We start from the raw sequence: 13,263 nt of genomic DNA, 5'->3' as shown, positions 1-13,263 counted from the left end.
ACGGGCTCTCAATGGCAGACAGGTTTTTTTTGTTCTTCTTACTCTTTTTTCTCGGGCAGATGGAAGGGAAATAGTATTTAAGAATCCTCGTAAAAGGGTCAATACATGTGTATGAGATGATTCTTTTTGGAAGCTAATTACTGGAGTAGCATCGAGATGGGCGGATCGCATTCAGTTCATCGGATAGTGATTTCCATTATAAATTTACATGGCCGCAGAAACAAAGTAGTATCAGCACCGAGCTACAGCGTTGTTCACTTGAATGATGTAGCATGTGGTCAAGACTGTAGATCACTTTCCACTGGTCTAGTGTCGAAAGCGGCGTGAGACATAGTCTCGACAGGGGCAGCGCGATGACCCGTGACTGAGGCGTTGCGCCACACGTGGCTAAGGGGAGGATCCAAATGTTGCGATTTGATGTACCCGGCTCTGCCTTGTTCCTTGAGGCAGAAAAGAAGAGACATGGTAGAGGTGATTAAAGAGATGAATAAAGGGGTGACGTCTACAGACTTTACATGCCGCCACGATGATACCGGCTGGGGCGAGCCGTCATTAATTCAATAGCGAACACTACCCATAGCATGCAGTAGGTATAGCAGCAACCCCCGCATTTTCGAGGCCTATGCCTTGTAAATAGCCACTAAGCTGACATGCATTTCGTAAGGTACAAGTATTATTAGGCTAATAGTCTCCGTATTAATATTAGCCGACAATGCAGGTCTTGCCGTTTTGACTCGTGATACGGCTCAGCACCACAAATTTTTTCCAACGAGGACAGAGCAAAAAAAAAAAAAAACCGTGTCTCGTCCGACGCACTGAACTGCCTCCCTAGTCTCTTCTTTCCCCCCTACACCTCTTGGTGACCAGACTTGCTCTACAAAGATCAAAACACCACCTTCATCTTCGATTTCAAATGCATATACCGACACAAACGCACCCCCGACCTGCCTTTTTCAAATACCAGATGCGTATTGCCAGCCAGCTAAACGCCCACACCCTGCTTCACGACGACACCACCAAGCGCGCCGACCCCGAGCGACGTCGTGGCTCGAATTGACTCCATCGCGAACCACCTGCGCGCTTGCCACCCTGATTTATTGCGGGAGGGCGGGCAAATATCTTCCTTTATTTTCCTTTTGATTTCATTTTGTTGCTTCAGCACAACTACTACACACTTATAATCACGACTACAACGATCCCGGCGTCATGATAAGCCCCACCTCTGCCGCGCGCAACATTGTGCGCGGATTTCCTGGCACGCCTGCCACCTCTGGTGATGAGGATTCTGACTGTGGAGGGGCCGTCGGTCGGGTCACGCTTCCCCAGGCTAATCGACGCGGCCGTCACCGCATCGACGACGTCGTCAGCGCCAACTGTAGTCCCGTCATGCGTCCCACGCCCTCGCCGAGCGTCTCTGGCATCGCAAAGCTTCGCATGCAAATGGACCCTCTCAGCCTCGATGCCGCATCGCGCTCCAGCTCGGCCACGCGTTTGGGACGACGAGTGCTAGAATCCGGCTCCGCGTTGGGCCTTGAGCTCGATAGCCGCTCCCAGAGCCGCGACGGCGCCCCGAGCGAAGCTGGTAGCGAGGGCTACGAGACGGCGTCGACCGAGTACGAGGTGAATCTCGAGCACGACTTTGTCAGCGAGAGCCTGCGCGATCGCTCGGGCATCATGGAGGCGCTCGAAGGCGGCCTCCATCCTCGTCGCAAGATGACGGCCCAAGAGTTTGAACCCCTGCGTTGCCTGGGCCAGGGAACCTACGGCACCGTGCTTCTCGTCAAGCAGCGCGCCACTGGGAAGCTTTACGCGCAAAAGCAGCTCAAGAAGGCGTCGCTTGTTGTCCATCGAAAGCTCGTCGAGCAGACCAAGACGGAGAGGCAGATTCTCGAATCTGTCAATAGGCACCCCTTTGTTGTCAAGCTCTTTTACGCTTTCCAGGACCACGAGAAGCTCTACCTCATTCTCGAGTACGGCCAGGGCGGCGAGCTCTTTACCCATCTCAACACGGAAAAGATGTTCTCCGAGACCGATGCCGCCTTTTACATGGCGGAAATGCTGCTCGCCATTTCGCACCTGCACACCAACCTCGGTGTAGTATACCGCGACCTCAAGCCGGAAAACTGCCTCTTGGACGCCGATGGCCATCTCTTGCTCACCGACTTTGGCCTTTCCAAGGTCAGCGCCGAGGAATCCAGCGAGAGCTGCCACTCGTTCCTCGGCACCATCGAGTACATGGCACCCGAGGTTATCTTGGGCAAAAAGTACGGCAAAGCCGTCGACTGGTGGTCTTTTGGCGCCCTCGGCTACGACCTCATGACGGGCAACCCGCCCTTTCGCGGTCAGAACCACGCCAAGATCCAGGACAATATTGTCAAGCAGAAGCTGTCGCTGCCCTACTTTCTCAGCGCCGACGCCAAAGACATGCTCACGCGCCTCCTGCGCAAGGACCCGCACAAGCGTCTCGGCTCCAATATGCCCAAGGACTTGCAGACGCTCAAGGGCCACCGCTTCTTTCGCAAGATTGACTGGAAGCGCCTCGCTGCTCGCGACCTCGAGCCGCCCATCCAGCCCATGATTACCGACCCGGAGCTCGCCGAGAACTTTGCCCCCGAGTTTACGGACCTTGCCCTCAGCCCCTCCCTCACCGCCGTCAAGGAGCCCTGGGCCATTCCAGCTTCCTCCAAGGACGATGTCTTTGGCGGCTTCAGCTTCGTCGCCTCGTCTAGCCTCCTTGAGGCGCACGCTTTTCCCATGGCGAGCGGCGTGCCTGGCGCTTGACTACATGGCGGAGCGTGGCAAGACCGCACGTCCCAGGGCATATGTTCTTTTTAGATTCAGTCACCAAAAAGTTATTTCTGCTTTAAAGAAAAAAGTCGTTGATATTGTTTTCATGTCTCTTTTTTTTTAGCATTTCTAGTGCATTGTTTTGCAGCGTCTCATAGTTGGTAGACTTAGAGCCACAGCTGGCGTCATTTGATGGGAGTACACATAGTTTTGATAGAAGGCGATGTTGGGATGATGAGATTTTGGCATGGTAGAATTGATTACATGTCCGCTTTAGAAGCTTGTACTGCAATTGCATTGCTCTTTCATGATGAATGTGCGCTGTGACTATAGATCATTTGAATATGACAACCATACATATATGTACAACAACAAAGTAGATTACAATGGCGAGGGAGGTGACAGCCGATTGGCCAGTTAGACGGATGCCAGCCTCGTCCTCCAAAGCAGTTCGCAGAGACTAGCATCTGGAGCTGTGGAGGCGGGGGCGATCGGTCTTCGTAGGTGGAACGGTGACTGCTTGCATCGAGAGCCTCGAATAACTAAATAGGTGATGCTTCACCGATCAGTGTCAAATATTATCAAATGACGCGCTTTCGGGATCGTGGCGGTTAGATCATGATGTACGTGGTGTTGATGACCGCGGCGTACTTGGTTGGCAGCCTGTACAACGACGCTGTCAGATATGTTGGATGTGAATGATGACGCCGGTATACATGCAGGGTTGTTTTCCATTTTTTTTACATCAAGTGGTAGCTACACCTGAGAACTGCATGAAAAAAAAATGGCCAGTCGGAGACCACGTTAATATCTTGTTCGCAGCACAAAGGTCGTCAAGGACTTTGATAATCCTTCAAGAATACTTTGCCCTCGCTGAGAGGGGCATCTCGATCTAAACATTGCTCAGAAGACAAAAAGCTTTTGCGTACGTCACTATGCAGTACTGACCCCTTGTGGCGCGCCGATCATGGACCTGGAGACAAATTGGCCAAAGGATGAACGGTCAGATTCATACACAACGTCGCTCGTTCAGTCAACACCAACCGCGAGAAAACGTGGAGCCAGCTGTGCTCAGTCATGGAGCGATTCTAGGGCTTTTCCAGCTTCAAAGCAACCGACAAGTAGATGAGTACAGGCCGGGCATCCCGCAAGCCCAACAAGCTGATGCTACCCCCCAAACTCGAATGATGCAAAAAGGTACCAGTGCCAAGAAAAGAATGAAAGCTTATTTTCTCTGTAGATGTCTTAAGTATGCTCTACAGCCTTGGCCAGCTCATGCCACCGCCCAGGGAGTTGTAAAGAGAGTTTACTTGGCAGAATGCAGAAAGGACACGCAACTCCGACATGTATCATCATCCTTTATCTCTGCCATCTCCCCAACCGCGTGTGCAGGACACACCCCCCCTCCCTTCCTGGGACGACTGCCCCCAAAAGCCCATCCAATCAGCGTGCTCCCAATGCTAATAAACGCAAACTCCCAAATGAGCCGTCGTGCCATTAAATCGCCAATCATTGCATGTTATCAAACGCCCAATGCCAGAGGCCTCTCTTGGCATTTTGCAGAGCATAAAGCGAAAAAACCAAGAAGAAGAGATCGCCTGCGCTATCATGCATCAGATGGCTCCGCCTCATTACGCAACACCGAATGTTTTTATCCTTGGCAGCCCGTCTACTTTGTAAGCAATCAAGTCTCTTGTGAATCGGCGCGGAGGAAAAGGAAGAAGAAGAAGAAGCAAGAATAAGCATCGGTCAGACGATGGACGGTCTTTCCCCCCCCCCCCGCGCACACCACCTGTTTTCCATTTGAAAATGCCTTCGGCTGGTTTGCTGCGCCGGCGGCACCACTCGAAGCCGAGAACTAGCAACTCGATTAGGCTTGTAATTAGCTTCACACTAGGCTTACACGGCAGAAGGGGAGGAGGCGCAGACTATGGAATCTTAGCGCCACTTCTTACCCCGGATGGATGGTGACCGAGAGACATTTAGATATCCTCCAATGGAAGCGCAGGCATTTGCTATTCCATGGTCCCTGGGGTGTGAAGCTTGGTTTTTTGTCTTGTTCTACCCCCGTAGTAAGTCTGGCCTCTTTTGCACAGTACAAGAAGCATACAACCATGCACCGCGACCTTGTGCCCAAGGGTCCCGTCTGGAACTTGTCTGGCCGCTCCTGCTCTTTAAACCAGTAATCAGTTGATTTGAATTGGATTGATACTCGCGTCCATCGCCCAGGTCTGCGTCAAAGTACATGGCAGAGAAAGGAGCCAACGTTTTATAGTAGGACTGACTGCTCAGGGCATCAACGAATTTTAGTCCGCCGACTATAGTTAGCAGCAGGCGTCGCGCAACCACGAAAACCTCGGTGCAACTATGTTTGTGGTGATCGCTCATATCCGCAAGTCGAACCCAGGAGAGTCAAAACACCAACTTGGCAGATCACATTTACCAAGCCATCCACCCATCTAATCTACACCCTCCCCCATCTGATATCATACGCCCCCTTCCAGGCGAGGTGGCTCCCTTTTGGACGTGGGCAGTACGTACTGGAGTCATGGTTTGCCCATTGCCCAAGCACTTGCTTTGCTTGGTATTCAAGCGCCTCCGAGGTGTGATCGGAGTCTGGGGTGTGCAACCGTGCTGCATTGTGGCAGGCACTACCGGCAGATAGATCGAGTACATATCTCAAGCCAACCCTCCTCGATTTCAATTTTCTGCTGCCCTGGTATTTATGACTTGTTGATACTACAATATTTCTAGTCCAGGTTTCATTTATCCATCTTGTGACTACAAAGGAGAAGCACGACGAATACACCACGTCCACTCGTAATACTGCTACAGAATAATGGTATCAGGCAAGCAATCTGCCGGCGCTGTAGCGCTGGCTACTCTCAGTATGACTCCAACTTCTGCAAACACGGCTTCATCGCCCTCTACTAACGGCATGCCCCCCCTATAGATGCTATTGGAGCTTCTGCAGCCAGCGCACCCCATTGCGTTGGCGACAACTCACAGATCTGTTTTCGTTGGGGCGTCCCCGACACCGCCATCCAGTCCGGCTCCGGTAACGTCTACTTCCAGCTGCGCGCGCCCACGTCCTACGCGTGGACGGCCCTTGGCATCGGCAGCCGGATGCAGGGCGCCGACATCTTTATCGTATATCAGGACGGCGCCGGCAACGTCACGCTCAGCACGCGGCCTGGCACAGGACACGTCATGCCGCAGCACGCGGAGCGCTCTGCAGTTGAGCTCCTTGCGGGTTCCGGTGTGGTGGGCGATGAGATGGTGGCCAATGTTCGCTGCGGCGACTGCACGAGCGCCAGCCTCACGGGCGATAGCGGCTGGATCGCGGCGTGGAAGGCCGGCGAGCCCATCAACTCACAGGACACGAGCGCTCGCATCAACTATCACGACGACCATTCGAGCTTCCAGATTGACCTTCGTCAGGCTGCCATCAGTGCCGACTCCAACCCGTTTACAGGCACTGACCAAGGCAACAATAATAACGGCAATGGTAACGGCGGTGGCGGCAACATTATCTCGGGAGGCGGTGGCTCAAGCTCTGCTGCTTCAAATACCCTTCCCCTCGCTCATGGAATCTTGATGATGATCGTCTGGGTGATTCTGTATCCCGCGGGAGCGCTCTTGATGCCAATCATCGGCAAGTGGATGTTCCATTCGCTTTTCCAGACGATTGCCTTCCTGGCCATGTGGGCAGGTCTGGGTATGGGCTATGTCCTGGCTGATCGTATGAATACAGTAAGTAACGACACCACACCATACCACGAATTGTGGCCCTAACACAGACAGTTTTGGAAAAACACGCACACTAAGCTCGGAATCATCGTGTGTGCCTTGATGGTCCTGCAGCCGATCCTGGGTGCCTTGCACCACACGAGCTTCAAGCGCAGCGGAGGCCGTGGAGCCTTGAGCCACATTCACGCTTGGTACGGCCGCGCGCTCATTCTCATTGGCATCGTCAATGGCGGCCTGGGACTTCAGCTAGCCGGCACTGGCATGGCTTTCCGTACGGCTTACATTGTGCTCTCTGCCGTTATTGCCGGACCGTACTTTCTCTCTATTCCCTGGATCGAATTCAGAAAGGCCAAAGCAACCAAAAACCACAGCAGCAGCAGCCCACTAGTAAAGGAACGGGACTCAAGTGCCATTTCAGACGAAAATTGGAGTCGATAGGCGAGAGGCCGTGCTATGGTTGAGATTGTCATTAGCACCATTTGGAAGGGTCGAGCGTGAATAGTGGCATCACTCGAAAAGGCGCAACAAGTCTTTCTTGGCGTCAATAAAGGGGATTTTTTCTTTAGAAGATTTCGAGAAGAGCGAATTTGAATCACATCCTTTCTTTCTGTTAATTATCGATCTTTCTTCGAAAGCCCAGGACCTACTCGAGCAAGTCGAGCTACTCTCAAGAATAAAGCTTGGGGCAGATTGTCTCGCAACGCGCCCAGATCCGGTGACACCACTAAGCTTGTGCTGCAAAAGCAAGATCTTCCTAAGTTTCTCTGATCCAACTGCATTCCGTAGCGTGGCTGTGTGCTAGTCTCAAGAGCGTCATCGCTCCCATAGCTCCCCTGCCGAGCAGGCTTTTGAGATCGAAGATGACTCACGTGACTCAATCCTTTGGAGTAACTCCACAAGCCTCAGGCAGAAACTTGGAAAACCAGCCACGGACTAAGCCGGGGAGGGAGAATGGACAGACGGTGCCGACATCACGATTTTTCAAAAAACCTCAGTCCATCTCTTGCCAACATCGGGCTTTCCCATTGAGCAACGCCAACCCATTCAAAATGCTCAGCCAAATCTCTCGGGTCGCTGTACGTATCTCACCCCTTGTTTTTTTTCCGAGCAACCACTGCCGACCGTATCTCTTTTCCTTCTTCCGCCAAAAAAGAGCTTTTGCTGACTGAGGGGGCCTTGCTCCCGGGTTAATAGCGCGCCCGCTCTGTCATGACCACCGTCTCGCGATCGGTGCAGACGAGGAGCTTCATTGCTCCTACCGTTCCTCGCAGAGGTAAGAACAATTTTTTTTTTCCTTCCCGCGAGCGATGATTATTTCCCTCAACTTCCGGACACGGGCGACCGTCAACCCCTTTGGTACAACGCGCATGGAGACACGATCGCCTGCCTCCTCGGAGAAAACAGCGGATTTGCAGCAGCCGAAGCACCCGACCGACTTTGCCGCAGCCATGAATATCGCCGCGTCCAGCCAACGACCTCAATTGACCGAATTGGACGAACACTTTAATCAAGAGCCGACGGACTTTGCGACGTTATGGGCAGCCAATTTTTCCTCCGGGGGTTTCGCTTTACGCGCCGTCAACCTTGAAAACCATGGACGCTAACATAGCTCTTCTTTCATTTCTAGCCGACTTCGTCCAGGAGCTGTACCTCAAGGAGCTCAAGGCCTACAAGATGCCCCCCGTCAAGGAGTCGGACTCGGTCGGCCAGGTCCAGACCTTTGCCGAGCCCAAGACGCCCAAGTCGCCCGAGGAGGCCGACCTCGCCAGCAGCCTTCAAGAGTACGAGAGCATGGCCGTCGAGATTGAGGGCCAGGACGCCGCTCAGCAGGCCTCTGGCATTCCCGCCGCCCTTCCTGACTGGCTCGAGGCCGAGGAGGAGGACGCCGCGCCCAAGCATTAAGCGACATCAAACGCGCTACAACGAAAGAACAGCTGCGTGATGGCGGGAGAGAGGCAAAAAGATATGGGAGGGGGATATATAACGCACGTCAAAATACATCGGGCTCATCATCGCCCCCTCGGCGCGCATGCCCGGAGTTGATGGACGAAGTGGAGAGCATGGGATATTAATCTTGGGTTGAGGTGGTGTGGACTGTCGCAGAATGCTCGGGAGGCGGGTGTCTGTATCTGCTTCCTCGCGTTCGGCGACTGCTTGGTCCGCTCAGCAGTGGAAACGGGCTGAGTGGAAAACAGGATTCCTGGCGCGGCTGAAGGAATTCTTGTTGTACATTTTTTCCTTGTAAAGAAATGAGACGACCCTGCATGGGTGTTTTTGCCTGTTTCTTTGAATCATTTTCAATTTTTTTTTTGTCTCAATGCAACAATCCTAAAGCGATTTGCTGTTCCTTGTATCGGTTTGTTCATGTAGACTCGCATCGTCAAGTCACTACGCGTTTGCAACCAAATGTCAAGTCTGGATAGCCGCTGAGATTCGGGCCATCATCAAGGCCGTCAGCCCGCGAGCGACGGGATGATGATGGATAATCTAACAGATGGAGTGGAGACGAAGCATCATTGCAATAATAGAGGCATGCAGAGTAACAAAACCAGAGCTCGCTCCAAGCTTATGAAAGAACAAGACAACAATATCGCAATGCTGAAGCATTCGAGGTTAAAAGTACCATATTAAATGATGGCCCTTTCCTGCATCATCGTGCTAGTAGCGTCTTGTTGTCGACAATCAAGATGTCTGCTTCATCCACGCCCCTGGTTCTCTTCGAATCCCATCCTTCCAACAATTCAACACACTCAATCAGCAGAACTATAATAAAAGACCAGACAGGTCTTTTTTAATTATAAATTGGTTCTGTTTTCTTAGATTATGCCTTCTCAAACGCAAAAATACAATTTTACAATTATGCCACACATTGAACAAATGGGATGATCAAACAGAGAACAGCAACGCCAAAAAAAGGATTGTTATAAACAAAGACGCGCAATAAAACCAGTTTCAACCGAGAAAGGAAATCACCATTCCAAACGCCAAAATGAGTCTGTACGTGATTAAATTTGCCTTCCCGCCGTCCAGTGTCCGAATGATCCCGCCGAAACCCCATATGCCCATGAATTCATAAGAGACAAAAAAAAAAGAAAAACAGGTGTTTTTTGGTTTCTCCCACCAATGCGTTTTGTGTGTTCAAATTTTTGGCACAATCTTTTCCCTTTTTTAATGCGTGGGTATCACAGAGATATGGACAGACAGCTGAATATTAAACATCAAAGTGCCCTCCTCCCACCATTTGCTCGTCATGAGTCGAAGTGCGCACGATGCCGCTCATTCTGTTATCCCTCCTCGCATCAAAATCGTCCAAGTTGTCCCAGTCGTCATCATTACCGTTGGTGTGCTGGCTCGCGTCATCCATGTCCTCGTCGTCGTTGCGCGCACGATCACCCATGTGGTCATCGAGGGCACTCTCGTCGACAAAAGTAAAGCCCCGGAAATTGGCCTGCACTGAAGGTGAAAGCGGCGTCGAAGCGGCGTAGCCTCGAGCGAGGGCGGCGGCGCGCTCGTTGAGGGACCCATTCTGGTCCAAGGCCGTGGTGAACTCGGGGTCGAAATAGGACACGTCGGTTTCAGACTTGAGCTTGGGCTTGAAGGGAGGGGCGATGCGCTTTTGCGCGAGCAACGTCCAGTCAATGTCGTTGAAGAAGGGGTGCTGCTTCAGCTCCTCGGCATCATCCGAGGCGCCGAGGCGGTGCTTGGGATTTCTGTTGAGCAAGCCCTTGACAAAATTTCGACCCTCTTGCGACAACGTATCCCGCGGAAAGCGAACTTTGCCAAAGGCAATGTTTTTGTACATTTGCTGGGTGTCCTCAGCGTAAAAAGGACTCCAGCCACAACACATTTCAAAAACGAGGACACCAAGCGACCAAAAGTCGACCATCTTGGTGTAGCCAGACTCGTCCAAAAGTACCTCAGGGGCAAGGTACTCAGTTGTGCCGCAGAACGTATTCGTAGTGTCATTCTTTGTGAGATTGGCCTTGGATAGACCAAAGTCGCAGAGCGCAATGTGGCCGTTCGCATCGAGGAGAATGTTTTCAGGCTTGAGATCGCGGTAGACAATATCATTGTTGTGAAGGTGTTGAATGGCGAGAATCAGCTCGGCAATGTAAAATTTGGCACGTCTCTCGTCGAAACGGCCTTCCTTTTGCAGGTGCCAAAACAACTCGCCACCGGACATGTAGTCTGTGACCAGATATAGTTCGGAGGGAGTTTGAAAAGAGAATTTGAGACCGACAATGAAGGGCGAGTCAGATGTGGCCGTGCGAACAAGGATATTGCGCTCGCCGACGGTGTGAGCCACCTCCTTCTTCTGCACAATGACCTTTTTCTGCAGAACCTTCATGGCGTAGATGCGCTGCGTATCCCTCTTGCGAACCTGGTAGACTTGCCCAAAAGTTCCCTTGCCAATGAGCTTCAGAATCTCGAAATCGCTAGGGCCGTAGTGCTTCTTCTCTGTGCGCTGGTATAGAGCCTCGACGTAGACCTCACCGGTGGGCGCCGCCTCGGCAACAGTGTTGACGTGGCCCTTGAGGGGGAACCAGCCGCGGACTGGCGTCTCCTTTTCCTTCGGGGCTTCAAAGTTGACATGACCGAGAAACTCTTCGCCGCTGGGGGTGTGGTCATACAAGGACACATCTACCAAGGAACCGGAATCGACAACGTCACTACATACTCACGGGTTAGCAAGGAAGATGGTGCGGGGACCACGGGACATATGCATACAATACAGCCTCGGCGTCCCATTTGGGGTTCGTGAGAGGGGCATTACGGCCGTTGCGGCTGCGGAAGGTGTTGTAATCGGTAATACTTGTGTTGCTGCTCTGGCGACTGCGCATGGGGATGGCCATGGGGCGCCCAGAATCACTTCCTGACCGCTGGATAGGGATGCCGCCAATAGCAGCCTGAGCAACATTGAGAGGCTCTTCATCGTCGCTAGGTCGAGGACCGCTCGAGATGAGCTCAGAGCGTTGAAAAACGGCAACAACATAGGGATCGTGGCACTTGCGTAGGCCACGGGCCTCGGAGATTTTGACTGTGAGTTTCCCACGGGCAGCAGGGACCTGAGCGCCAGTAGAGCGCGGGGTCTGAGTTCCGCTGGCTTCAGCACCATCGTTGCTGGTACGGGACACCGAGTCTTTGCCGTCCGACTGCGAGGGACGGGCAGTCGAAAGAGCTCTGGTCGGGGTAGGGGGACCGCTCTTGAAGATGATACCACGTGTTAGCTCTTTGAGCCCACCAAAAGAAAACCATTTGCTAGACGGTTGAGTAGTTGAGGAAGAAGCAGAATTAGAATTAGGAAGGGTAGTGACATGGGGGTGGGGAGACTGAGCGCGACTCTCATCTAGAGAGTGAACGCCACGAGAAGTGAAAGACAGTTGCTGGGCAGCGCTCATGGCATTGGCAGCGAGAGAAGCAGACCGGCCAGCGGGTGCCGAATCTTGCGCACGGCTGTTAAGAACATGTACAGCGGAGCTTGCAGACGAGCAAGGCTGCGACGGTGGAGGGGTGGGATAGGGATGAATATTGGTAGTAAGGTGTTGTGTAGGGCCCGACTTGGCAGACAGAGGGGCAGGAGGATGTACGGCCGCCGACGCATCTGAGGAAGCAGCGCCCGAGGAGTATAAGGAAGAAGGCGGAACGCCGGCAGGGAAAAGAGGTGGCGGTCGTATTTGTAGCTCCTCGGATGCCGGTGGCCGGGATTCCTCATGATCGGGCGCCGGGATATCAGCGTCGGTGGACGGAGCGGCAGCGAGGGTCATCTGGGGAGTCTGTGATGTGGTGTGGTAATTGTGCTGCCGCGAGTCGAGGGAGGAAGGCGGAACGGTTGCAGAAGAGTCTTGACGAACCTGGCCGAAGTAGCTCATGATTCCGGGGAGGCGCTTGTCGCAGGGATCGGGTTGAGGTGTCGCAATGCCGGATCGTGGGGTGTCTGAGCCTATTTGGTCGATGCCATCGTCTTCGGCGGCAGTTCTAGTAGTGGGCTGGTCAACAGTCTGCATGGTGGCAGATGATTGAGTGTATTATCGTCAAGGCCTGAGAAGAATCAGAGCAGACAGGAGGAGGGGTGAAAAGCCCAGCGCTCAAAGAGGAGACGGAGAAAAGACGATGAGGAAAAAAGCGTAATGTGGGCAGCGAGCGCGGGGGAGGGAGGGGCTTGGGCGTATAGTTTGAAGTGGTTCTCTGCGGCGCTGCAGATTTTGGTGCGTTTTTTGCGTGTCGGTCCCAGCAAGCCATCCAAAGAAAGTGGAGAGGAGGTTGAGACGACCAGCAAGTGGGAATTTGATGGTGAAAAGTGACTAGTTCATGGCTACGCGCCGGTCACGGAGAAAGACGGGAGAGCCAGAATCGTGAGGGTGGTGGTGGTGGTGATGGTAGGAGTAAATTCAGATTTGAAGCTTTCAAAGGAGAAACTGGCAAGCGGAGAAAATGGTTCGTGCGTCGAGATGGAGCAGTTGGTTTTGACTGAGAAATGGGGGGCACAGCCGAGGATTGGGGCAAGTAGCAGATGAGATATATGAAAAAAGTAAAAGGAGACCAAGTAGCGGTTGCTTGACATGGAGATGAAAATGTGGTGAGCGGCCGAGTAAGGCATACAAGGTTTCGAGGCATGTGCAATCAAAGGGTTGGGTTCGGGTTGACTGGGCTGCCTGGGCTGGCGAACTTTGCGCCCCTGCAGGCCGGGCGGCAATTCCGAGAACGGGTATGTCAAATTTGCACTCT

The 13,263-nt window shown here is 52.8% G+C and overlaps 4 protein-coding genes across 4 annotated transcripts; 3 read left to right on the top strand and 1 right to left on the bottom strand.

Annotated features, from left to right (window-relative positions):
- Nucleotides 1-1,206: 1,206 nt before the first annotated feature.
- Nucleotides 1,207-2,781, top strand: BBA_00014 (serine/threonine-protein kinase psk1; the record flags this gene model as incomplete). The annotated part of the gene is made up of 1 exon (XM_008595111.1): nt 1,207-2,781. One exon carries the CDS (start codon nt 1,207-1,209, stop codon nt 2,779-2,781), a length of 1,575 nt encoding a protein of 524 aa, XP_008593333.1.
- A 2,845-nt stretch (nt 2,782-5,626) lies between these two features.
- BBA_00013 (cellobiose dehydrogenase, putative) lies at nt 5,627-6,975 on the top strand (the record flags this gene model as incomplete). The annotated part of the gene is made up of 3 exons (XM_008595110.1): nt 5,627-5,675; nt 5,741-6,540; nt 6,592-6,975. The coding sequence occupies 3 exons, from the start codon at nt 5,627-5,629 to the stop codon at nt 6,973-6,975; spliced, it is 1,233 nt and encodes a 410-aa protein (XP_008593332.1).
- Nucleotides 6,976-8,130: 1,155 nt separating this feature from the next.
- Nucleotides 8,131-8,439, top strand: BBA_00012 (ATP synthase H chain; the record flags this gene model as incomplete). Its single annotated transcript, XM_008595109.1, has 1 exon — nt 8,131-8,439. One exon carries the CDS (start codon nt 8,131-8,133, stop codon nt 8,437-8,439), a length of 309 nt encoding a protein of 102 aa, XP_008593331.1.
- Nucleotides 8,440-9,748: 1,309 nt separating this feature from the next.
- Nucleotides 9,749-12,542, bottom strand: BBA_00011 (serine/threonine-protein kinase sck1; the record flags this gene model as incomplete). The annotated part of the gene is made up of 2 exons (XM_008595108.1): nt 9,749-11,207; nt 11,266-12,542. The coding sequence occupies 2 exons, from the start codon at nt 12,540-12,542 to the stop codon at nt 9,749-9,751; spliced, it is 2,736 nt and encodes a 911-aa protein (XP_008593330.1).
- Between the last annotated feature and the right edge of the window lie 721 nt (nt 12,543-13,263).

The sequence above is a fragment of the Beauveria bassiana genome (genome assembly GCF_000280675.1).
Source record: "Beauveria bassiana ARSEF 2860 unplaced genomic scaffold BBA_S00001, whole genome shotgun sequence".
Lineage (NCBI taxonomy): Eukaryota > Fungi > Ascomycota > Sordariomycetes > Hypocreales > Cordycipitaceae > Beauveria > Beauveria bassiana.
The sequence above is the reverse complement of the archived record's forward strand: the minus strand, read 5'-3'. Positions and strand labels throughout refer to the sequence as shown.